This window comes from Rattus rattus, chromosome 1, assembly GCF_011064425.1.
Source record: "Rattus rattus isolate New Zealand chromosome 1, Rrattus_CSIRO_v1, whole genome shotgun sequence".
In the NCBI taxonomy this organism is placed as follows: Eukaryota; Metazoa; Chordata; class Mammalia; order Rodentia; family Muridae; genus Rattus; species Rattus rattus.
In genome coordinates this window covers 264,674,675-264,699,552 of record NC_046154.1, presented here as the reverse complement: position 1 = coordinate 264,699,552, position 24,878 = coordinate 264,674,675, and the positions used below count along the sequence as shown (strand labels likewise).

Genomic DNA, 24,878 nt, shown 5'->3' with positions numbered 1-24,878 from the left:
TTCTTGATACCCCATGTGAACAGTAGATGCCAAATCCCGCAGTAGAAATTACAATGCTCTATGTCTCAGTAGAAATTAAAACTCTGCACCGCATCAAACGTGGAAGGTTCCAGCATGGGCCACACCTTAAGAGTCTGTCTTGTGGGAAAACTTGTTGGTGCTCTGAGAGCATCTTCCTGCCTGGAAGGAGGCCCCTTAACCCTCAGCACTTAAAAGCAGAAAAGGAGTTCCTCATTAGGAAGGGGACTTACTGAGGAGGGCCAAGCAGCTGAGTGCAGAGATCTGTAAGGCTGCGTTCTCGGGATACCGCTGGACGGCTTTCACCACAAAGACATGGACTTCGTTCAACACCAGGATGTTGAAAAAATTACCTAAAGACAAGCGAGACACTTTGTAAACTCTCAACCACGCGACCTAAAATGCATTTACTTATGTAGCAGCCTTTAAATCAATAAATCTATCTAATGGCGTAAGAGTATGTATTAAATCAGTAAATTGATCTTTGCAGCATAGTGCTGTACTTTACATCAAAGAGACTTTTTGAAACTTTGGTTCTTACTGTTGTCTGTCTTAGGAAACTATGCTGGTTGGGCGAGACCAAAGACATATCTGCTTAAGTCCGCTCTGACTCCTCAAATCATCGCGCGGAAACAACTGTACATCTCCTGTACATAGCACTATAGTATTCCTAGTTATCTCCATGTTCTCAAGGTTAGTCTCTTACACAGCTGTGTCCTTGAAATTCGACCTGCAAACATCTTACCCCGTAAAGACACGGACAACTACATGTCATGGGAACAACTTTGCCGCTGTGTTATTGTTTCAATTTCAATTTAAGGTGAATTCTTTTACATATATTTTCGACTGAGACGAAAGGCAAAAATTTGTACACACTCTGGGGTATTATCACTCTTTTGATGTAACACAATGTTTTAATCAGCAAACATCTGTCCGTATCTCTCCGCAGTTATGATTTTTCCGACACTGGAAACACCGCACTCCATTCTTCTGGCTTCTTGGTGCACTCCTATCTAACAAGAACTCAGAACCTACTCACTGACTGACTCCTCCACTCTCCCCTTCTCCTCCCAGCCTCTGATAACCACAGTGATATGCAGGAATTCTGCATTCAAAGCCTGAGAGTTTCTCCTCCATAGGTTACGTGATCCAGGGTGATATACACGTCACTTAGCTACAGGCCTTCACAACAGTGTAGAGAAGACATCAATATTCCAACACTCCGGACCAAGCCTTGGATCAAAAGTTGATGTGTGTAAACTCACATGCTTATGCAATTAATTTGGGATGCATGAAAGGAGAGTGCAACATGATTACATAATATCATAGCTAATATAATATCTTATAGTCAATACATTTAGATAATTGGCCGGAGAAGAAAGAAATCAAGTGAAATACTGAGAAAAACAACAACAACAATAACTAAAAAAAACCTCAGATTATACAAACTCTTTTTAACTGAATCTACCAAGGAGCTCTCCTAAAAGTTTAACTGATTTTCTAAAATTATCCAAGAGATGAGGGCATGAGGATGCAACTTTGTATAACAAAGTCACAAGGGTAAGTTTTTTTTCCAAATGTTCGACTGAAAATGATGTATAGCTACTGTCTGTTACAGTAACCTAACCTTGCAGGAAATGTTGCTGGTGATTCTTTAGGAGAAAGGAGGGTTATCTGCCTTATCATTTACTTGCTCCGTAGTTCATCACTCTATTCACAGAGAGACATCCCCAAAGTTTGCCTCTTAGAGATCAGATGATACCTACAGGACGTCACACAAGAGCTCTGATGTGAGAACAAGGCAGCCTGCTCACGGCCTTGTGGGAAAGCATGATAGTTGTGCTCTTTCCAAGGGAGAAGGTCTGAACCTTCACTTCTTAAGGTGCCCCCTGTTCCTCCTGTGCTCTGACCCCAACTGTCACTGGAGAGGCATGTGCTATGTAAAGCTTTGGAACGCTCAGATCTTGAGCTCCACAGAACTGAAACTTACAGCAATGCAATTAAATGAGCTTCAGTGACTGTGATTCATGAAAACCGAGATGTGCGCATATGCCACATGAGAGATACCAGATACAGGATACAAAATAACTGTGCCGACCATTAAATAAATACACATGCTTTAATAAGTAAGGAGATTAAGGCAAAACCAAAGCAAACCCAAAAGGCAATTAATGTTACCTGGAAGATACAAAATTAAGAGATTTATCAGAAATATACTTTCAAAATTAAATAAGCCATCAACTTAAAATTGAGCTTGGAATCATGGCTTATTGTTCGGAAATCTGTATCTTTAATTCCATAGCATTAAGAGACAAGGAGAAGATCTTTACATGCATTGTTTGTTAGAATTCAACTCTCATTTGTGGATTTGGTTTCTTTAAAAAGGACAGACACAAAAGTAGAAGGAAGCAAGAAACAGAAGAGAATTCCTCAACTCGATACAAAGTGTCAGTGAAAACACACTGGATTGTAAAGCTATAAAAATCATATGACACACATTATTCTGGATGAAAGAATATTGGGAGCTCTGTCTCTCAAATCGGGAAGAAGACAAGGACAGTGCCAAAATCTGCTTCCACTCAGCACTGTGCAGATGATTCTGGGTCACGCAAGAAGACAGGCAGAGGAGTAACGGACATAATGAGTGGGAAGGATGGGCTCAGACCACACTGTGCAAACCTTTAACTTACATAAGCTGCATCTATGTCCAAAAGAGTTTTCGGAAAGAAATAGAAAAAAAAAAAAGGTAGCCAGATAAAAATCATTTTCATTTCTTCATGCAGGCACATCTCAGAGGCACAATTTCCAAACAGATGCCAGTTGCAATCATAAGGAAAATAAATAAATAACGAAGATACACGAAACCTGTACACGATGGCAGAGAAGACACCAGTTCTTCATAGCGCGAGCCATACATTTTGTGTTATCCCTATCCAGACTCCAACAGACTTTTAAGCTGGGAAACGTAACTCTAGAACTTGTATGGAATAGTGAACGACCAGTGAAAAGACAAGATGTAAGACACAGGAAGAAAAGGTGTGAGCACATGACCTGTTCATGTTTCAGATCCCATATCTCAGCAAGAGTAATTTAAATCATAGAATACTGATCTGGAGAAATCGAATGAACCAGTGAAGCAGAAAACCATAGGGGAATTCATATCCTCCTCATGTATCCTAATGAACTTCCAAGAGGACTCCATAATCTGGATTCTATAATAGAATCACGATTAATAAAGGTGTGCAAGGTCTCTAGAGTGCACTGATTCGATTTGTTGGAGTATGTCTAAATCTATGGCAGTACAGCCATTTATACTAATTCTTCAGTTGGGTGATAGTATCTTTCTTATTCGTGCTTCACATTGTCCACAAATGGTATAATTACACTTCAGGATTGGCAAGCGTAGTTTAATTACAGCCCAACAGCAAACATTCCTAGGGATCACTCCAGACAATGAGATGGAGACTACTCGTCAACACCACCTCTCTGTTTTTTGTGTTTCTTTCATAACCGTTTGCTACGTCACAGTAGTTATACCCAGTGCTTGTCAAGACGCTGCTTGCTCAGAGCATAGGCCACACGGAAGCTACGCACCTGTGTGCGATGTCGGTTGTGAGAGGAAATGAAAAGGTGTCACTCACCTAAAGTAAGCTTGAGGAGCAAGGAGCAGCTCACCTCTTGAATGTGTTCACTGGTGGGGAATGCTTTCATGGCTTCCACCACGATATTGTAACACCTGACATTCCCACTCATGAGGACCTCCACATTGCTGCCTGAATTTAGAAGAAAATAATTATAATTATCTAGAAGGGAGTAAGTGCCTTCTTTCAGATGTACATTCCAATGAGTCCTGCAAATGGACGACAATTTAGTGGGTACAGATCCATATGCAAACAGCACACTCTGACAAAGAACTATAAAGATCCTACATTGTTAGTTGCTAACACTACAGGATGTACAAATTTTCTTTGGCATGAGGATGAATTAGTTTCATCAGATTCCTTAATTTAAAAATTTAAGACATCTGTAGGGTTAATACTGTGGAAATGATCCTACCCAAAGCAATCTAGAGATTCAATGGAATCCCTATCAAAACTCCAACAAAATTATCCACAAAAATTGAAAGAAGAATCTTCAACTTTATATGAAAACACACACAGAGAGATTAGCTATAGCTAGCCATCCTTAATAATAAAAGAACTTCTAGCAATACCACCATCCCAGAGATCAAGTTTTATTATAGAGCTATAGTAATAAAAGCAGCATGTATTGGTGTTATCATAAAATCTGGCATGATGGAACTAAACGGAAGACCCAATCATAAGTCCACACAGTTACAGATACCTGACAAGGAAGCTAAAAATGCACACTGGAGAAAGACCCCTCAGTTTCAACAAAACAGTGCAGATCAACCTGGATGGCTGACTACAGAAGAATTAAAACATAGCCATATTTATCACCTTGCCCAAAACTCAGCTCTAAATGGATCAAAAATTTCAACGTAAGACCAGACACCTTGAATCTGGTAATATGGACATAGTCTTGAACTCACTGATACAGGAAGGGGCTTCGTAAGAAGACGCCAACAGCACAGGTACCAAGAACAACGATTAATAAATAATAGCTCACGAACCTGAAAAGCTTCTCTATGGCAAAGGACACCATCGCGTCCAAGAGAGGGTTAATATCCAAAACACACAAAGAGCTCAAAGGACATAAATATCTAGGAAACAAACCAGTTTAAAAATGGGGCAGAGAGTTCTCAAACCATAAATCACAAATGGCTGAGGAACAGCTAAAGGAATGTTCAACACCCCTAGTCATCATAGAAAAGCAAATTGAAACTACTGAGATTTCATTTTACCCATGTCGGAATGTCTAAGATCAGTAAAACACAAGTTCAAGCTCATGCTAGCAAGGCACAGGGAACACAGACCCACTGCTCCTGCGAGTGCAAACTTGTACAGTTACTGTAAAAATTGGTGTTGTGATTCCTCCAAGAGCTGAGGATAAGTCTACCACAAACATCCAGCTATGCCACTCTTGGCAATATGCCCCAGTGGTTTTGCATCCTACAGCAGAGATGCTGACTCATCCATGGTCAGGCTGCTCTATTCATAATAGCCAGAGACTAAAAATACCCTAGAAATCCGTCAACTGGTGAACAGATAATCAAATGTACACTTATACAGTGGAATACTATTCAGCTGCTTAGAAATTCAAATTATGAAAGTTTAAGGAAAAAGCGTGGAGCTAGAATAAATTATCCTGAGTGAGGTAACTCAGACCCCAAAAGATAGATACTACATGATTTCTCCATGTGTGTGTGGTGTGGTGTGTGTGTGTGTGTGTGTGTGTGTGTGTGTGTGTGTGTGAGTGTGTGTGTGTGTGTACTTTTGTTTTGTTTTATTTTGTTTTGTCATATTTTGGTCTCATTGGCCTTTTGCTCATTTGTTTGTTTTTAGATTTTTTTTAAAAGAGAGGAAAACAACATAAAGAGGGATGGATAGGAATGTGTGTGGGGGGGTATGGTGGGGGGATCCCTGGTAGGAGTGGGGATGGAAAACCTGATCAAATTATATTGTATGTAAAATGTTTTTATATATAATTTAAGGCAAAGTAAACATGGAGGGCTTTGTACAAGTCTGAAAACAGTCACATAAGATTTCAAATAAATGATTTTTTGCAATATCATATTTTTCATCCCAGGAAAATATCCAGCTCATGTGGATGACACATATTAGAACTGTGAAAATACACTCGGATCTCTTTCCTCTATCCTAGAAGAGCAACCAGTAAAAGAGGCAGAAATCGTGAACTTCCTGGAGAAGGCAGATGGGAGGGGGACCTAAACATATGACAAAATACTCAAGCAAGGGACTGACATTAGACAGTCAGAGTCAGGCAGAGAGGAAGGGAAGACGTCATGGGTGAAAACTGTGAACTTGTGGGGGGAAACACTCCCGTTTCCGAATGCACAGCTAAAACTAACCAGATATTTACATAAAAAATTACGTTTGAATGATTAAACGAAATTGTCAAACACTAAAATATTTTAATCTTGCAAGAATGGTAGAAGGCATTTGCTGCAGAGCTGGGGGTAAAGCCTCCTGATTCCTCACTGCCTCACTGGTATCTGCGGCTGGCTTTGACCTTTGGGTGATGAATCGCCACATTTTAACTGGATTGTGTCAGAAGTGGGTGGAAAACAATGGATTCCAAAAAGCGATCGGCCCAAAATAAATGAATCATGAACAGAGCCCAGGAAAGGCCCAAGGCAGTCTACAGGCATAGTGCTGCATGGATGACTCAGAAATGCAAAGCTCCCTACTCTGCCTTGGGTTATTATTTATTTTCATCCCCTGTCAACTGTGCGATTCCAGTGGATAATAAAATACCGTGTTCTTATGAACATATTAAAGAGATGCTGCTTCCCAAGCATATTTGCTTGTTTTTGTTTATTTTATCCTGCTGTAATGACGTCTCATTGTATGTCATGTGTATTGTCCGTATATTGTATGTGTATTATATGTAGCATAATATACATGTATTATAAGCATGTATAGAAATTCGTATTGTATCACAGTGTTAATGATTTTGTGATACATTTAATATACCAAGTATCAGCTTATCTTCTTCACACTAAATTACTCATGTAATCGGAAAGAACTTTACACATGTACAGGTGAAAACACTGCTATTCCATGCATGCTCATATTCTGCTCACCCACACGACGAAATGGGAAATGCTAGTGTGCACATATAAAACAAAAACTGACTGAAACTCGTTTCATTATATTAGGAATCACTAGTAATGTGTACAGCAAAATATGTTTTCTGGTCTCTGCTTTTTGATGACATGGCCAAACAGCAAATCAATAAATGCTAACCAAGAAAGAAACAGAGCGCAAAGCCTTCTGTGTGGTTTTCCAGGCCACGCAAAACCTTATCCCATGTGTGCACTTACCCTTCTCATGCCCTTTCCCCACCTCCATCAGAGACATTCCTTCAGGTACTTGGAAATATGCATGCTTCTACACACACACACACACACACACACACACACACACTAGCATCTATGAGCAAACACATGCACATTCACACACATTCATATACAACACAGGAAACATGCATACCCACTCAATCATGCGTTTACCAACTCACACACATACATTCGCATTTATGCATAAATGTATAGAATACAGGTAGACACACACACATACATTCACAACATGAACACATTCATGTGACACACACACACATGCTAGCTCATATGCACAAACACACACAGATACATACACATTTATGCATACATGCATATACAAAGCTTCTACACTGCCAAACATGCACACACACACACACTCTCTCTCTCTCTCTCCCTCTCTCTTTCTCTCTCTCTCACCACACACACACATTAAACACACACACCACACACATCCATTAAACTCTAATCTGCTGAACGGCTTTCCTCTAGTTGGCTCTACATCTTACTGGTTTTTGGGTCTGTTGTTGTTGTTTTAGTAGTGAGCTTACCATGTCATGTAAGGCAAGCACTTGGCCAATAAGCTGTACATCCAATTTTATTTCATTTCTTGTGAGGTATGTTCAAGGTGGGACTTGAATGCAGCCTCTCAAGTAGCTGAAAGTTCAGGCTAAAGCAATACCAGCTGCACCCCATCATTACATTCTGAACGTCCATCTCCTAAACACGTCCCTGTGGTCAACTGTGCTGCCCACCTCCCTGCATACCAAGTTCTCAGCACTGAAGACTCTTCAAGCACTCTGGCCTCACTCTCTGTTTGCTCTCACAGTAACAGGAATTTCTGCCTATGGTGCCTCCATCTCGGACCATGTCTGTCTTTCCTATTGTAGCATGAACTCAGAGTCCTCGAGGTGCACATGTATGCTTTCTACTACTGTTAGAAATAGACCCAGTACAGTCCAAACGAATTAATCAAGTAATTCAGTGAGTGGAGAAGTGTAGCATCCACGGGACTCCACAAAACTAAAAAAACAAATAAAAAATCATAATACGTTTAGAAAAGCGACACAGCACAGTTCTCCGTGTGCAAAGCAGAAATGGTGCCGAGGGGGTACTCACAAGTGACGGCCAGAGAATGCAGGCAGCAGAGTACATGGTGCACAATCTCCTCGTCCCTCTTGAAGCTGCGGAACGTACTCAGCAGGGTCATGTAATCTTTGTTCTCCACAAACTCAGTCAGTTGCTCCTCGGACACTGAACCAGGAAGGAAAAGAAAAACAAGAGGAGTACGCTTTAAAGCGACACGAACATTTAATTCATGCAAAATACATTCATAAGCACAACAATTCACAAATGCACTTAAGTGAAAATGTTTCTGCAAAAAAAATGACAGAGGAATTTGAAACATTAGATTTGTTTAAAGCATTAAAATAGTTTTGCGTTGAACAGGCTATATCATCATTTAAAAGGAAAAAGTATTAGGAGACCAATAACTCCCAGGAAAAATGGGAAGCATTTACAATTTCTTTGGGAGGGAGTCTACAGCAACCTAACCATTGCAATAAATGTGATGTACTCCATGGAAGACTGTATGATTCTGACCATTGATAATAGAGGTGCTCTATTAGGATGAACACCCTTAGAGGCTCACCCGCTGATAATAAAATTACCTTTCAGAATGAACTACTATGATTTTGGCTACTGCTTATAAAGGTGACTCGTTAGAGATGAATATTCTACCATACTGACCTGCTGATTATGACAAGCATTTCCATTTTATTAGTTTTTAATTTATGTGTAGTATGTGTGCCTGCTTGTCAGTATTACAGCACACGCCCAAAGAGGGTCGAAGAGGTGGTCAGATCCCCTAGAACTGGAGTTACAGTGTTTGTAAGAAACACAGTGTGGAACTAGATTTGAACCCGGATCTTCTGCATTAGCAGCAAGTGCCAACTTTCCAGCCCCTATTTTCTTCTCATTAATTATTTTAATTCACATTATGTCCCGATCATGGCCCCTCTCCCTCCCTTTCTCCCAGTCCTCACACGTCCCTCACTCCCATTAACTTCTCCCCTCTCCTTATAGAAGGAACAGCCCTCTCTTGGGTACCCGCCTGTCCTGGGACATCAAGCTAGAACAGGACTAAGTGTATCCTTTTCCACTGAGGCTTGACCTGTCAGTCCAGCTAGGAGAAGGGGATCCAGTGGCAGGCAATGGAGTCAGAGGCAGCCCACCTCACCCGGCTCCCATTGTTAGGCGACCCACCCGAAGACCCATGTGCACTTCTGCTACAATTGTGGTTTTGATATTGAGGAACTGGGGACGACGTCTGGTGGACTGCTGAAGGGAAAGTCATCTAAGCCTGTCAGTTCAAAAGCTGTTAACTGTGGCAAGTGGCATGGGGTTGGACGTGGAAATATTCTGTCTTCATGGTGAGAGCGCAAAAACTGCCATTCGCTTTTATAATCAGGGTAGGTCGGGCTACATTAGGAGTCATTTTGTTTTAGAAGGAGGAACTTGGAAGAACTGTTTAAAACCCCAGGCTGTTAGGCTGAAAATGGAGCCAACGAAATATTAGAAAATACAGCCCTTTGTGAGCAACCTTAATTGTTTTCAAATGTATACCAGCACGTCCAGGTAAGATAATGTGAAATTGGTTAGATTCCTTCAATTAATGATAGATGCCATGGAACCTTTATATTTAATAATGTAGTCTAATGTCTGCAACATCTTTTTAATTTTTGATAACCGCCTTTATTAGCTTACTTTTCAGGATTAACTTTATTAACCAAATTACTGTCTCAGGGTACTTGATACTCCTAAAAAAATCAAAAATAGTTTTCTTCATATCTATCTATCTATCTATCTATCTATCTATATATATATATATATATATACACATATATATGTATATATATACATATATGTGTACACAAATACAATGTAATATGCCCTAAGCATTAATGATCTTTGAATTAAGATTCTCTTGTTTAAAAACTGCTAATCTATGTCAGTCTGTCCTCAAAGGACAAAGCACTGTTGGTAACATAGTGACTCATTCATGAGTAAGATTTTGCCCAAAATGAAACACATAGTTACACCTGCTTTGAGACAAAAGGTTTCGAATTTTGTCCATTTTATAACACAGAGAAGACAGGCTGAAAGAGGTAAAGCTCGCTCTCTCTCTCTCTCTCTCTCTCTCTCTCTCTCTCTCTCTTTCTCCCTCCCTCCCTCCCTCTTCTCCCTCTCTCCCTCTCTCCCCCTGTCTCCCTCTCTCCCTCTCTCCCTCTCTCCCTCTCTCCCTCTCTCCCTCTCTCCCTCTCTCCCTCTCTCTCTCTCTCTTTCCCTCTCTCCCTCTCTCCCTCCCCCTCTCTCCCTCTCTCCCTCTCTCCCTCTCTCCCTCTCCCTCCCTCTCTCCCCCTCTCCCTCTCTCCCTCTCTCCTCATGGCATTCCCAAAAGCCTGATCATCAAAGACCTGAGTCTCCAAACCAGTGGCTACCTCTGGGTGCTAACCAGATGCTAACCTCGAACAACTTGCTCAATTCTCTAATCCATTTCCTCATCATCGGGTCAGTTAAAGGACTAGACAAAACCAGCTCAAACCAGCACAGCAATGTGTTATCAGTTTCTGAGCCTGCTGTGAAGTGCCCACTAGTCTCCTTTCTCAAGGACACCGTGTGATTGTCCAGTTCCCTACACAAAGCATGTAGCAATTTCAAGTTGGACAAGATTCAAAAATGATAGCCCCATTTTAGGTACTTGACTTCATAGTTTCCTTTTTAACACCCATACAACTCACTTTGCAAAGTGAACTCATGCCTAGTGAGGCAATGGAAGGAAGTCTACTGCAACCACATGATTTATAACCTGTGCGTGAAATTCACAGCACAGAAGGAAGCAACGTTACCGAACTATCTTTGTCTCACTTCGTAAATAGTATGGTTTTACATAATTTTCTCATCAATTATCTTCAACTTTTCCCAGTACAAGCCATTCTTCCAGGGCGTATCTCGGAACAGAGAATTTACACTTTTAAATACCTCTCTCGAACAGCACATGTAAAGCCTTGCACGCAAGCTTCTGGACTTCCTCGTTGGCTGAATATCTGTGCATGGCGTCAAAAATTAACAGGAAAACATCACATTCTTCATCCAGTATCAGCAGAGTAATTTTACCTGGTTTGAAGAAAACAGTGTGCTGTAAGCAAATAGTTGTTTTTAAACAGTTGGTATATTAGTTTTGCATGAGAGTTATGGATGTTTCGTGGAATTTTATTTTTGATGGAGCACTTCATTGGCCCAAATGTTATCCCTATAAAATTCTCTCCAAGGGAGGTAAATCATCAGCCAATTTACTACTTTAGGCAACACACACACAGGCATACGTATGCATGTACACATTGTACACATGCATGCTCACACACACCACTCACAAAATCTAGGCCTCTTAGCTTATGCTCTTGAAATGAATTCCTAGCTGCCTCTTGAGCCCTACCATTTAGATATTCTGTGGGTCCCATGACCGGAGTCTACCCTTGCCCCTGTTCTTCATGTAACAACTACCCAAGAGAAATTTCCCAGTCGTCATCATTCCAAACTCCTTCTCTCTTCGGTTTGTCTAACCACTGAGCCAATTCACATCATTAAGAGCCAAGCCGTTCAAGTGTTAGCTCTTAAATATTCCGAAGCCCTCTCTGAATAAGTTAATTCTTATGCAGAGGATAATCCATATCCTGCTCAGGGCCTCTTCGCATCTCTCCAAGAATGCAGAAATCTTTGCTTAATTGCACTGCTTATTCTATCCAACGCTTGATGGTTCGCTCCCTGTACTGTATTTCTAAAACCCAAATGTGATCCTGGATGTCCCTTGGTGGAATCTTCTAAGTATTTTAAACAAGATCCTTTACAAAACCAACTATACCAGTGTCCTGAGCCCAAGGCTGCCTCAAGTCGGGGTTTGCTCCATCTGTCGCTCCTCTTCAAAAGCCTTGCTCTAATTCCTCTGTGAACTTGCCTACCACAGTTAAGATGGTCCACCAGTCACACCCATTCTGTCAACAAAAGGAACTGTCCTGGAATAAGGATGGTATCAGTAAACAGATTGTAGCCAGGGGTGTGTGTGTGTGTGTGTGTGTGTGTGTGTGTGTGTGAGAGAGAGAGAGAGAGAGAGAGAGAGAGAGAGAGAGAGAGAGAGAGAGAGAGAAAGAGACTGAGACTAAACCCAGAATCTCATACATCCTAAGGAGGGGCTCTACTACTAAGCTAGGTGTGGTGTGTGTGTGTGTGTGTGTGTGTGTGTGTGTGTGTGTGTGTGTGTGTGTGTGTGTGTGTGTGACACTGGAGACTAACCACAGAATTTCATACATCCTAAGTAGGGGCTCTACTACTAAGCTAAACTCCAAGCTCCATAGTGATTGTTTTTGGAGTATAAATGTGTCCATCAGAAGTTGATTCACTTCATTACAACACATTTCATCGACAACAGAACCTCCTAAGGCAGGCTCAAACACCACTTTAAAGCTAAGTACTGAAAGAAACAGACAGCTTACATAGCAAAAGTGATTCTGCTCAGTGCTCAGATAGTAGTTAACAGGAGTCAAGCTGGATGAAAGCTAAGCAGGCCATCCAGGTGGAGTGGTCTACAGTGGTAATTGTAATTCCACTTGCACTCGGGGTGTAGAGTGCTGAGATGAAGATGGTAAGTTTCAAACCAGCCTGGGCCACATGGAGAGTTCAAGGCCAGCCTGCACTCCCAAGTGAGACCCCCGTCTCAAAATTAAAAGAGCACACAAACAACTTCAGATGGCCTGCATATACTTATAACTCCCACAGGGGAATTTGGCTTCTATCCCTTCGGGGTGGGTATCATTCTATTTGTAGTATAGTACTTCTCTCACTAAGCTTCAATCATTTTTCTAAATGCATCTGCCCATCTGCCTGTGCAGCCCCATTCCCCAGCCACGTTGTGTCTATTTAGATTCAAATTTAAATATGTAAAAATTAAATAAAATCGAAGTCCAGCCTTTCATATTTCAAATGTTCAAGAGTCGTGTAGAGCTATTTGCTGAGACAACGGGCAGCAGGACTTCCCAGCAAGGCTTCTGAAGAGGAGCAACAGATGGAGCAAACCCCGACTTGAGGCAGCCTTGGGCTCAGGACACTGGTGCAGTTGGTTTTGTAAAGGATCTTGTTTAGAATACCTAGAAGTGACACAAGGGCTTAGAAGATTCCACCAAGGGACATCCAGGAGTGAGTACTCAGTTGTGACCAATGAGAAATGAACCAAGGAAAAATATGACGTTCCCAAGGATGAGAGTTGAAACTAGTTAGTGCACGCCATTAAATAATTGAATTAAATGCTCCTTGGGAGCTCCTGCTTCCTGTCCTCTGTGCTCTGGGATTTATACTTTCTTTGGCAGAAGTCACCTTAGGCAGAGAGCCTGATGTGTAGAATCAGACCTGGAGTGTGACGCTAGGTGGCTAAGGCCACTTCTCTGCTCATTAGTGCCTCACCCAGAAAGAAAAGGAAAATGGCATCTGGGGTGAAAGGGGTTTCAAACGCATGTAAAGTCAGAATCTAGCAAACACTCAAGAAGCAATGCTACACGCTTTATCAAAGACAAACTACGGGAAAGACTTTCGGAGTTTGTACAGAGAAAGCTACTAGGGATGTGGATTATGGGAGCAGATTTTAGAAGCCACGAAGGAACTAGAAATAAGAAGAGTGCAAACATGTAAGCAACGTTTAGATTAAGGTGCTGGATGAGATCTGAGAGAAACAGGAGGTGTGGAGAAGGCAGACATAGACGCTGTAGACATCACTGATGCTTCGTTGGTACTCTGACCCTGACGGATGTTAGTGGTAAGCATTTCCAGTCATTACCTACCTGAATCTAGGAGGAGATCTAAGGCTTTTAGTCCAACTATTGACAGGTTTACGTTGGCATGATGAACAGTTAACATTTTAAGAATCAGTCTGAAATAAAAAAACAAAATCACATGACAATGAAAGGTTATACAGCAAAGCGAAGGAGATGCCCCAGTGGGAAAGGCACTCGCTGTCTCACCTGACAACCTGAGGTCAAGCCCCGGGAGCCCAGAACAGATTTCCACAAGCTGTCCTCTGACTCCCACATGTGTGCCGCCGTGGCATGCATGTGCTCACCCCATACATGCATACATATACATATACATGCACATACAAAATCACTCCATCAATAAACAGATGCATGTTTTGACACAGGTTCTTACTATGGAGACACAGCTAGCGTGAAACTCACTATACTGGTCAGGGTGGCAATGAACTCATAGAAATCCTTCTGTCTCTGCCTCTCTAGTGCTGGGATTAAAGGTGTGCACCACCATGGCAATATAAATGCAATTGTTTTCAATGAAGTTTGGACTCAGATTTTCTGTAACACCTTAAGCAATGTTTAGGCACTCTTTCACTCACCCTTACCCCTACTGTATTTTGTTCTGTTCAGCAAAGCTCATGTGATACATTTCCCCTTGATACAGACTTACACCAAGCTTATAAAACTAACAGCCTGGCTTGGGGTATAGCTCAGTGGCCAAGCCCCTGCCCAGCATGCCCAAGGCCCCAGGTTCTGTTTCCAACATCAGAACAAATGTAAATAAGTAAACGAAATGACCAGGAATACTACTTGGCTCGACTGTGGCAAATACTTCCCATGATTCCGTGTGTCAAATGAACAAGTTGAACACATTCAATATATCGATTTTTCTAACCGCCAACCACGTGTCAGTAAAAGTAGAGGAAACAGGAAGAGTAACCCAAACCTTTAGTGTTGTGTGTAGCTCAGGGACAGAGGGCTTGCCTGCCATATACATGACCTGTGGATTGACACGCAACACTGGAAAAATTAAGAGACCTGGGAGGAAATATCATCCTATGCCTCAGTAGAAAAGCTGTAAGCTCTGCCTGTATTTCCCCAAATGCCCTGACTCAGGCATTAACCCTTGGCCTAGCACCACACACAACTCATCATGAAGAACAAACACACAGAAGAGATGCCTTCAACGCGACAAGAGTTTATAAATTACATGTCACATGGGTTGCTATATTATCATACAGGACTATTGAGTAAAGGAACTCATTTGTATATAACCTTAAGATCCACTTACATGTTAAAACTAATGATGGCTACTAACTTTGATGAAGGAATCTTCCGTTCTAGATAATGAAGTCCAATAACCATAGACCCGGCCCTCAAATTCACTAGACTTCAATCCCTGTGTTAGCAGTTCCAAATGTAACCTTTAATCATTTCCTGCCTGGTGGGTATGGTTTTATACTGTTGGAAGAAGACACAGCTGGTGCCATACACAGCCCCTGCTTTAGTCAAGACATCCCAGCAACTCGAAGGACTGCTGCTCTCCTCCCGCCTAGCCGCCTTCCCATACTGGTTCTAACCCTCACTGTTCCGTCCCATCAGAACACAGCCCAAGAATGGAGCTGCAAGGGGAGCTCTGAGTGCTTGGGAGAAAACTCCCAGGAAACAGGACAAGAGCCCTGTGACCTCGGTTTCTTCAAAAACGATGGAGTGGCTCTTGGAATGTGCTTTTGTACTGGAAAGGAGTATATCGGGTAGGAGTGAGTCCGCTTTGAATTAATCGTTACAATTGCCTGTTGTTGTTTGTCTGCATGCCTCTGTGGGAAAACCTATCCTTGCCACATGCAGCTTATCCTTGTGGTTGACTGTACACTTTACTCACGTGACCCTTCCTAACCCCTAGGATATAAACTGTCTGATGCTCTGAATAAACTTGGCTATTGCATGAGACTTTAATCTGCCTCATTTTAGCCTCCGCTCTCCCAGGTTCACAGCGCCAACTAGAGCAGTGAGCGCATTCTCAGAGCCCCTCACATTACTACTACCAAAGAGTTTCTCTCTTTGTCATCCGTCGTCTTTGGAGGGGAAGAGTTTGGCAACAGAGGAAAATGTCTCACAAAACCTTTGCCACAGTGTTCTACTGTAGAGACCAGGGTTTCCTCCATTGTCACGGACCCAGATCTGACTCTGGACAGGAGTACAGACAACCACTGGAGGTGGGCGTATGGGCTGGAGTGAGCGGGCAAGCAAGAGAATGTGTGAGTGACTCTGAATCATGTTTCCTGTAGAAATAGTTTCATAATCACTGCCCCCAAACACTTGGATTGTTCTGGAATACAAGGAAGCATGTTTCCCAGATATTGTAGATTAACCAAACTTGAGAAAATCTTGGGAAATCTCAAACAACCCAAAGGGAAACTAAGTCTACACTGGGTAAATTCTCACTAAATGGTACAGAACTGACAAAGGGAATTTCAAAAATCAGTTTGAAAATGGCTGGTTTTTTTTCCCTCAAACTATACTCGAGATGGTAGAGAAAAAAAACCTAGCAACACTCATATAGTAGAAATGGAGAAACTTGTAAACACTGAGGCCTATCATAACTCACTTCCGAACAGACATACGGTTGGACAACATATACTTTTCCTTATAAACAGCATAGAATTCAGTTTTTCATAAAAGATACTTTTCTCAAGCAAAGTAGCATTGTGGGTAAGGTATCCTCACAACTGTGGCTCTAGGAATGAGATTACCTAATGGCTGAAGGTAATGTGATCAATGTCCAGAAATTTTTTAAGGATTTTCTTAGATGCAACTTTTGTTCAAATTTTTACCTAATTATGGCTATAAATGTGGCCTTATTAAAAGACATTATGCCAAAATCTGCAACCGTATGACTGGTAAATAGTCACCTAGACTAGGCTGCAGTAGACTGAGAAAGAACAAATTTCCTCTTTCCTATTCCTCCTGAAAGCCACAGTCTCCTTTCACTGACATTAGCATGCACAGATAGATGCAAATTGCACGAGAAGTCCATAGAGCATAACTTTGAAACAAGCAGTTGCAGATCTAACTTCTTGGTTGCCCTGTTTTTTAAAGAGTATATCAGTTTCACTTTTAATAATAAAAAGCTTGCTTGGCTTTGTCTTAAGTTGTACTCAAAAATCTACAACTTAACAATGCTTGTGTTACTAAAATCATCTCATCTGGTCTTTTACTATCAATTTTAATTTTCTAGCTCACAAATGAAGTTTAAAGGCCTCTATAAATATAAATCACTGATTGAAGAAAAAAAAATACCTGCTTTGAAGGAGTTTCCAGCATGGTTTTGGGTGACCAAGGACATCACGTACAATTTTTCAGTATCATTTAGCTTTGCATATCTGTCGTACTTACCGGTGAATACCAAGGACTTCCCAATCATTCCCAATATCCTGGGGTCCTATTAAGCTTTGCAATGTCCCTGGACAGACTTCTATTAATTTGCACAGAAGTGACCACCCCACCTGAAAATAAGAATGGTAAATATTTGCGTTTTCATTTAAAAGACATATGCCCCAGGCTAGCCTTAAACTTGGTAACCAAGAATGAGCTGGACCTTCTGATACTCCTTTCTCCACATGTGAAATACTGGAATTACAATCATATACTTCTGTACCCAGTCTATTTTTTATGATGGCGAGTGTGACTGAATCCAGGGCATGCTACATAAGCACTATGGTACACAAAGGAGCTATGTCGCCAGCCCTATGCCCACATTTTAAAAGGCTGCTAACAGACATGCCAATCACGACTCTGTTTGTAGTGGAACAGATAATTATATCATTGTTAAATAATCACTTTAAGACAGGACAAAACCCTAAAAGACTTCCTCAGAAATAAGAGTCAGGTGCATACTTTGACTACACATTGCTTTAGAGCACACACAGAGGAACACAAAAGTACTGTGACATTTTTGAAGTGAATACAAAATTAGATATCCTTACTATCCAAATCGAACAAAATAAAGAACAATTTTAGGCGACACACTGCAATTACTAAGCAAGAATGGCTACACTCATTCTGTGTTGCTTTTTTGATGAATAAAATGTCTGACACAAACTTTCCCAAGAGCTCAAGATTTTGATGATGGAAAGAGAGGGGGCTTGGACTGGGAAGTTGGAGGAAGCTGAGATTTTTTGTGGCCTTGGAAAGTGGCTGGCCATGGGTAATAGAGGCCTGCAAGCAGCAATGTCCTATGACTGAACCTACATCTGTCAGTGGAAAGAAACAAAAAGAGCTATAATAAGAAGCAGAATACCTCAGTGCCCCTTTCTTTCCCCTCAGCGTCAGTGAACTGTGAGATCTGGTGGTCACGAGTGCCCTAAAACTCTCCACATATATGCATGACGTTTGAGTTTATTGATGCATTTTATATACATGATTTTTTTAAAATATATTTGTTGGTTTTATGTGTTTGGATGTTCTGCCTGCATGAGTGTGTATATACCGCCTTTGTGCCTGATGCCTGAAGGCCAGAAGATGTTGTCAGATCTCCCTTACTCTAGTTAGCTTCTCCGAGGCTGTGAAAAACAGAGTAAAGGGCAGCTCAATAAGGAAAGGCTTTAGTTCATCTTACAGCTTTCAGTCTAACACCACAGAAACTGAGGTAAATATTCAACAAGAACCTGGAGGCAGGAACTGAATCAGAGACTGTGGACAAATGTTTCTTACTGGCTTGCTCGGTTTGCTTTCTTATACAGGGAAGGCACTGCTTACAGTGCACAGGGCCCTCTTGCAAGCATTAATCAAGAGAAATCCCCCCTAGGCTTGTCCACAGGACAGTTGGATGCAGGGAATTCCTCAGTGAAGGTTCCCTCTTCTCGGGGACTCTAGTTTTTGTCAAGTCGACAAAACTAGCAAGTGTGCACTGGTAAGGGAATCAATATGGATGGAAACCACCATATGGATGCTGGGAACCAAACAGAGGTCCTCTGAAAGAGCAACAAGTGCTCTTAACCACTATCACCAAGCCATCTCTTAAAAAAACAGCCCCCATTCAAAAAACAGCCCCCATTCAAAAAACAGCCCCCATTCAAAAAACAGCCCCCATTCAAAAAACAGCCCCCATTCAAAAAACAGCCCCCATTCAAAAAACAGCCCCCATTCAAAAAACAGCCCCCATTCAAAAAACAGCCCATCTTTGCTCAGACCATTACACATGATTTCAACATCCCCAAACCATTCTTTACCTCTGGAGAAAAGAAAAATGCCAACCCCTCATTCCAACTCAAAGATCAACCCACTCCTCTCACTGCCTCTGTAAATCTGAAGTGCCTTCCGTTCTTCCTGTGTGTTAAAGAATCATACTTGGCAAGACCAGGAAACCATACAGAAAACTGCTCTCAAGGTAGCATGCACAATTAATGAAAGGGAAAGAGAGAGAGAGAAAGAGAGAGAGAGAGAGAGAGAGAGAGAGAGAGAGAGAGAGAGAGAGAGAGAATTAAAGTGATATAAATCCTGGAAGTAAGATTAACTGTGAGATGGAACTACTCAATCAGAGATAAAATGTGGCAGAGGTGAGGCTCCAGTCACATTTTAAAATTCATGAGCTGTAAAATGCTCCAGGTACTAATGCCAAGAATTCTGTGCAGGGGAGGAGATGGATGCTGGATAAGGTTGGAGGGTGTGGGGATGAAGATAAATGAGGCAAAGAACTGGTGTCACAGTGGGAAATTTGTATTCATTTGCCACTGGGACGGTGGCACATACTTGTATGTTTGCGTGAGCAGATAGGAGGCATCTTACAGAGACAAAAATCTGTATGATCTCCCCAGAGTATCGTTGACTCTAAGGTCTCTTCACTATGCAATTTTTTAAAAATAAGCATGAATCGTCTCTTATTGCCACCACTTCTGCTCCAATAATTATTAATTTCTTTTAAAAAGGCAGAAATTCCTAACAGTTGCTTTTTACTGATCTTAACGTCGGATACCCTCCTCCGTGCAAGCACTAATTAATAACAGACATTAAGAGCAAAGCTGTCATCGAAGGCAACCTTTTAAAAATCGCAGGAAGCCTTTTCCACCGGCGTTTAGGAAAGTCACATTCTGATGAGCTTCTCGTGGACAGACGTGTTGTAAGATGCTCAGCTCATGTCCATACCTGTGTGGCTGACTCACTGAGAAAACCTGCTTTGCTTAGGTTGCTGAAGCTGCAACGGCATCAATAACTGTGCTTGGCAAAAAAAAAAAAAAAAAAAAAAAAAAAAGATCCATTCGAGCAGCCCAGCCTGTGATCAATGAGTGGAGCTTCAGTGACTAAGGAAAGCTTCCAGCAGCCAAGCAGGCCTAACAACCAAAGCATTACTCTTTCAATCAGGAACTTGCCTTTCACCGAGAGAAAGTTTTAACCCTGTACAGTCATTGTAGACAAGGCTGTTGGTCTCTACTGTGACGGTGCTACGGAACCCGAGCATGGCTTTCATAAATGGTGTGGAAAAAGTCGAGGGGGTTGGAGAACATTCAAGTCACTTAATTTATTTTGCTCTCCTTCGAAGTTTGGAACCATGTGGAGTAGGAGAAGTAAAATTGAGTAGCAAAAGGAAATAAGATGTGCACGAAGAGACAGGCGCAGGGCGAGCTTGCGAGCTGTCCTACAAGGTTTTCGTTGGTGAAGAAGCACAGGTGAGGCAAAGTGAAGCACGGGTAAAACAAAGTGTAAAAATCCAGAGCCCCGCATGTCACGGCGGATGACTCTAACAAGAAACCTTAGCGCCTTTTTCTGAAGAGGAACCTTACCCTCCTTACCCTCCTTACCCTCACCAAGACATTCTCATTTGGAAGCTCTGCCTGACTGGACTGTGAGAAACATGAAAGGAGGCTCACACAATGTACACCAAGTATGAGAAGAGATGTAAAAGAAGATGTTACTTTCAAGTGGAGTGTTGAAAATCTCAGTAGAAGAAGAACCCTTTCTATAACCCTTCGATAAGACCAATGGCAATGTAGCCGTTCTATCTGCTCATGGGATTTGTCCCAAACTATTGGACTTTTGCTTGTTCACACAAAACTCTTAGTAAGTCCAGAACTAACCAGTGGAGATTTTGAAGGCATGGCATGGACATATTTGAGCCCATGCTTTATTACAGCCACCCACAGGGACTACTCATTCTAGCTAAATTAATAGGAAGGAAAGACTGGTCAATTTTCTTCAAGGGCAATGAAATTCCAGTAAGAACCAACTAACATAATAGGCATGAAGACCTTGCAGATAGACACATATAAAACATTGAGAGTATTGACTTGTTTTTTTTGTTTGTTTGTTTGTTTGTTTTTTTTTTTTTTTTTTTGCTAAATCATCTAACCAAAGGCTGCTCCTTTCCAATAGACTTTGCAGCTGCCCACCCCACAAGCTAGCAACAACATCACAACCACTGCAGGTCAGTGTGTCCACACTTGGGTATTTTCTAAAATCAAGAACTAGAGTGTCTCGGTTGACTGGGTAGCTTACTGGTAGAGCGCTTGTCCGGTACATGCAAAGCCCTGTGCTTAATTCCCAGTACCAAAAATGCAGAGGCAGAGGGGGAGGGTAGAAGGAGGAGGAGAAGAAAATGGAGGAGAGGGGAGGGGGAAGATGAGAGAATGAAGAAGAAAAGAGAAGTGAAGAAGAAACAGATAAGGGGGGATGAAAAGGGTGGAAGTTGGGGGGCAGGGAGGAGAAAATTAGAGTGTTCGGGAATATAGGTCAACAATCGAAATAATTACATTAGCACATTTAAAGCCCCAGGTCTTTATTCTCAGCACAGAAAAAGAAGGAAGGGAGAGACAGACAGACACAGAAGGAAAGAAGAAAGGAGATAGAATTAAGCAATGGATATGTTCCAGATTCCCCCTGGGTTCTCAGGTCCACTACCCTCTTCTGTGTTCAGTTGACTGAAAATCGGGTTCCAGTTTTTCCCAATGGTACCAAGCAGGCACCAGTCTACCAAGCACAGGTCTTAGCAGTGTAGGCAGCCAGAATTAGACACTTTTGAACATGAAGCAAGAAGGATGATGTAGGTGGAGCGCAGAAAGCACCTTCGAAATGATTCCTATTTCGTGGGTAGAATTCAGACTCCCGATGCTAAAAAGAACAGTGTCTTTATCATACCTCCACCTTCCTACTGATTTTGTTTGATAGTAACTTGAAAACCACGAGTCAGATAGGAAATTTTCACAACTGGAAAAAATAAAAAATATCTACTGCAGATAGAAGCGTGCTTTCCTAAGAGAATACTAGAGCCAGGTACGGTGCCATATACCTGTAATCGTAGCACTGGGGAGGCAGTGGCAGGAAGATAGCAAGTTTCAAGAAGTCGGTTATACTGTAGGAGGTAGGAACAGAAAGAAAAGAAGAGGAGGAGGGAAGGAGGAGAGGGAGGAGGAGGGGAGAGGGGGGGAGGGGGGAAGAATTTGGAGACTGAAATAAGTCTAGTCACTAAATGAATATGAAGGAATATTCTCCCTGTGCCTCCAGCGTTCCCCTACAAGTAAGTCTCAGTATTTATTTGAATGATAAAACTGATTTCAATTCCCCAAATCCTAAAACTCTAAAGGACGTTAGCACCTGCAGGAGTAATTCTGTCCTGACTGAAAGCCACTCTTGCTTCTCCCAGTCTGCTTTAAAAAATCACATTTAATTACATAGCCTACTTCTGAACTTCCTGGGACACAGATCCAGACGTTACATTTTTGTATCCACAACAGCAGCAAAGTAGAAATATAAACACTGGGGGTTGGGGGGATTCGGGAAACATTACTCTCTTCAGATACTGAGTGCTATACCACTGGAAGAATCCTTGAAATGTGTCTTCTAATTTAAAAGTATCAAAGCAAGCGGACCCTGTAAAAGTTTGCTGTTCCGACTGTTTTATTCCTGTTTTTAATTACCCTCCCTTGCTGGAAATATTCACAGCAGCGCTCTATCAGAAACTCACTGTACATTAAGAAGCATTCTTAGAATAGCTCGAAAGGTTAATGAGCTGACTTTGCCAATAAGAGAACTGTTTTCATTTTACCACTACCACCATCCCGAGTCTGTCAGTTAATAAAGTTGCTTCTCCTCTGCTAACAATTAACAAAGATTTCCCCTCTTAAAGCAACTCTCCAGAACCCGGGACATAAGGCCTATCACAGGAGGGGCTTCGGAACAGAAGGGAAGGCCGGTTTACCTGCTGTACACTGGCAACTCTCATGTAGGAGTCCAGGACTATCAACAGAGGCACGTGGACATTTTTGCCTTCAAATAACTTGGAGGCTGAAAAAGAGTGGGGTGGGGGACAAATGGGAATGAAAACAAAGTCACAACCCACAGCATCCTTTCCATCTTCCCGGGGACCTCAGCTCCTTCCCCCCTGAAGGAAAGGAGTGGGGTGCCAAGATTAACACTCAAGTGCAGAATAAAGTTTGCAGAGGAGCGAGGGACTGCAGGCATTACCGCGGTCGGAGTAGGTGAACACCAGCATGTCCTCCAGGAGCTGGAGCAACGTCTCGATCTGCTTGCCTTCCTGGACATTATTCAGCCTGACTATCAACTTCTTCAGAGCCTCCTCCTCCTCTTCCTCGTCGCAGCCCTGACAAGCGCCACTGGCCATGGTGCGGCCGGCGGGGACTGCGGCGAGCTGGGAAGGTCCTGCTCTCCAAGCTGCTCCGCCGCCTCCGCTGCAGGCCCAGCCCTCGGTCCCCGCCGCGCCCAGACGGCGACAGCGACTGCGACCGCCCCTGCCCAGTCTTAGCCCGGCCTGCAGAGCCGAATCGAGCGGCTGGGAACTCCGCCGCCTGGGGAAAAGCGAAAGCCACCACCCGGCGATCTAAGAATAGCAGCGGGGCGTTGGGAAAGGAGGACACCGCCCAGTTGGCCCCTTTCAGGAAAGCGGTTTCTTTTAAGAGTTCCCCCTATAGGGAGAGGAGTAATTTTCTCCCCAAAGGACACAGCGTTTAACGATCAAGATCAGCCTGCTACATGGGCTTTGGGTGGTTATTGTGGTGTTTGCGGGGGAAGGAGTATGAGTTGTTTGCTTGCTGGTTATCCGGGGCTCTGGTTGGGGCTCTGGTTGCCAAAAGGCCTCTCTCAGCTGTTGTGAGTTTGCAGGCAGGATCTGGGAGCTCTGATTCAGCTCTCTGCTCCCAAGGATGGATCTCACAGCACAGTCGGTGAGACAAGGATTGGAAGAAACAGCCCTTTAACGGCATTCCTGGTCAGAACTAGTTATTAGTACTCGCGTCTGGACTTCTGAAGTTAAAATGGATAGTCTGAAAGCCGGAGCAACTGCGAATGAATTCCAGGACCTGGGAAGTGAAGACGGGAAGAAGCCCCGGAGGCTATCCTTGCCTCCTACAAGTACAAGGCCAGCCTGGGCTACAATGAGCCCACCTAGAAAGAAGGAATGGGGGGGGGAAGAGAGGGAGGGAAAGTAGAGGGAGAAGAGTGAGGGAGAGGGAGGGGGCAGATCTGGAAGGCACAGTGCTAATGCACTCCTATGAAGAAGGTGTTGCATTCCAAAGGAGGGGGGCAGCTCAAGTGGTAAGGTTGTAAGGTTTTCAAAAAGAGAACTCTCTGGTGCAGTGCTGTAGTCGAGGCTTGATCTATGGTCTTAGAAGATCCAACCTCAAGGTTATCTGCACAGGAGAATTAGATTAAGTTAAGTATTTGCTGACTTCTAGTTCGTTGACATCCTGATGACAATTCCAAAATGGATGAGGAGTCGTTTCCTTACTGAGGAGATATCTTTGGGATGGGTAAGTGAGGGGCCTGCAGTCACCCCAGAGGTGGAGGGGTTTGGGGGGCGGGTTGAGAGCCAAGAGTCAACTTAAGTCCAGGTTGAAGGTTTGCCCACACTCCGCACTTTCAGCAGAACAAGAAAGCAAGTTTCCCTCAGCCTGGGTACTGAGTGCTTTTTGTTGCCGAGGGTTTTCACCTTCCCGTAGGTATTAAAATGTTTATATTTGCAAGGAGAGATAGTTAGGATTTGCTTCCAAGTAACCCATGATTGAAAGGTGGGGTCA

At 42.6% G+C, this 24,878-nt stretch overlaps 1 protein-coding gene across 1 annotated transcript in view; it reads right to left on the bottom strand.

Moving 5' to 3' along the window:
* The window catches only part of Lrrk2 (leucine rich repeat kinase 2), a 144,672-nt gene extending 120,831 nt beyond the window's left edge, over window positions 1-23,841 (bottom strand). Inside the window, exons 1-8 of the mRNA XM_032885325.1 lie at window positions 23,311-23,841; window positions 23,045-23,130; window positions 17,251-17,360; window positions 13,888-13,976; window positions 11,042-11,176; window positions 8,120-8,254; window positions 3,660-3,791; window positions 252-371 (exon numbers count right to left, since the gene is read on the bottom strand). Of these exons, the coding sequence (XP_032741216.1) occupies window positions 252-371; window positions 3,660-3,791; window positions 8,120-8,254; window positions 11,042-11,176; window positions 13,888-13,976; window positions 17,251-17,360; window positions 23,045-23,130; window positions 23,311-23,467 (964 nt within the window). The 5' untranslated portion in view covers window positions 23,468-23,841. The remainder of the gene's footprint in view (window positions 1-251; window positions 372-3,659; window positions 3,792-8,119; window positions 8,255-11,041; window positions 11,177-13,887; window positions 13,977-17,250; window positions 17,361-23,044; window positions 23,131-23,310) is intronic.
* Between the last annotated feature and the right edge of the window lie 1,037 nt (window positions 23,842-24,878).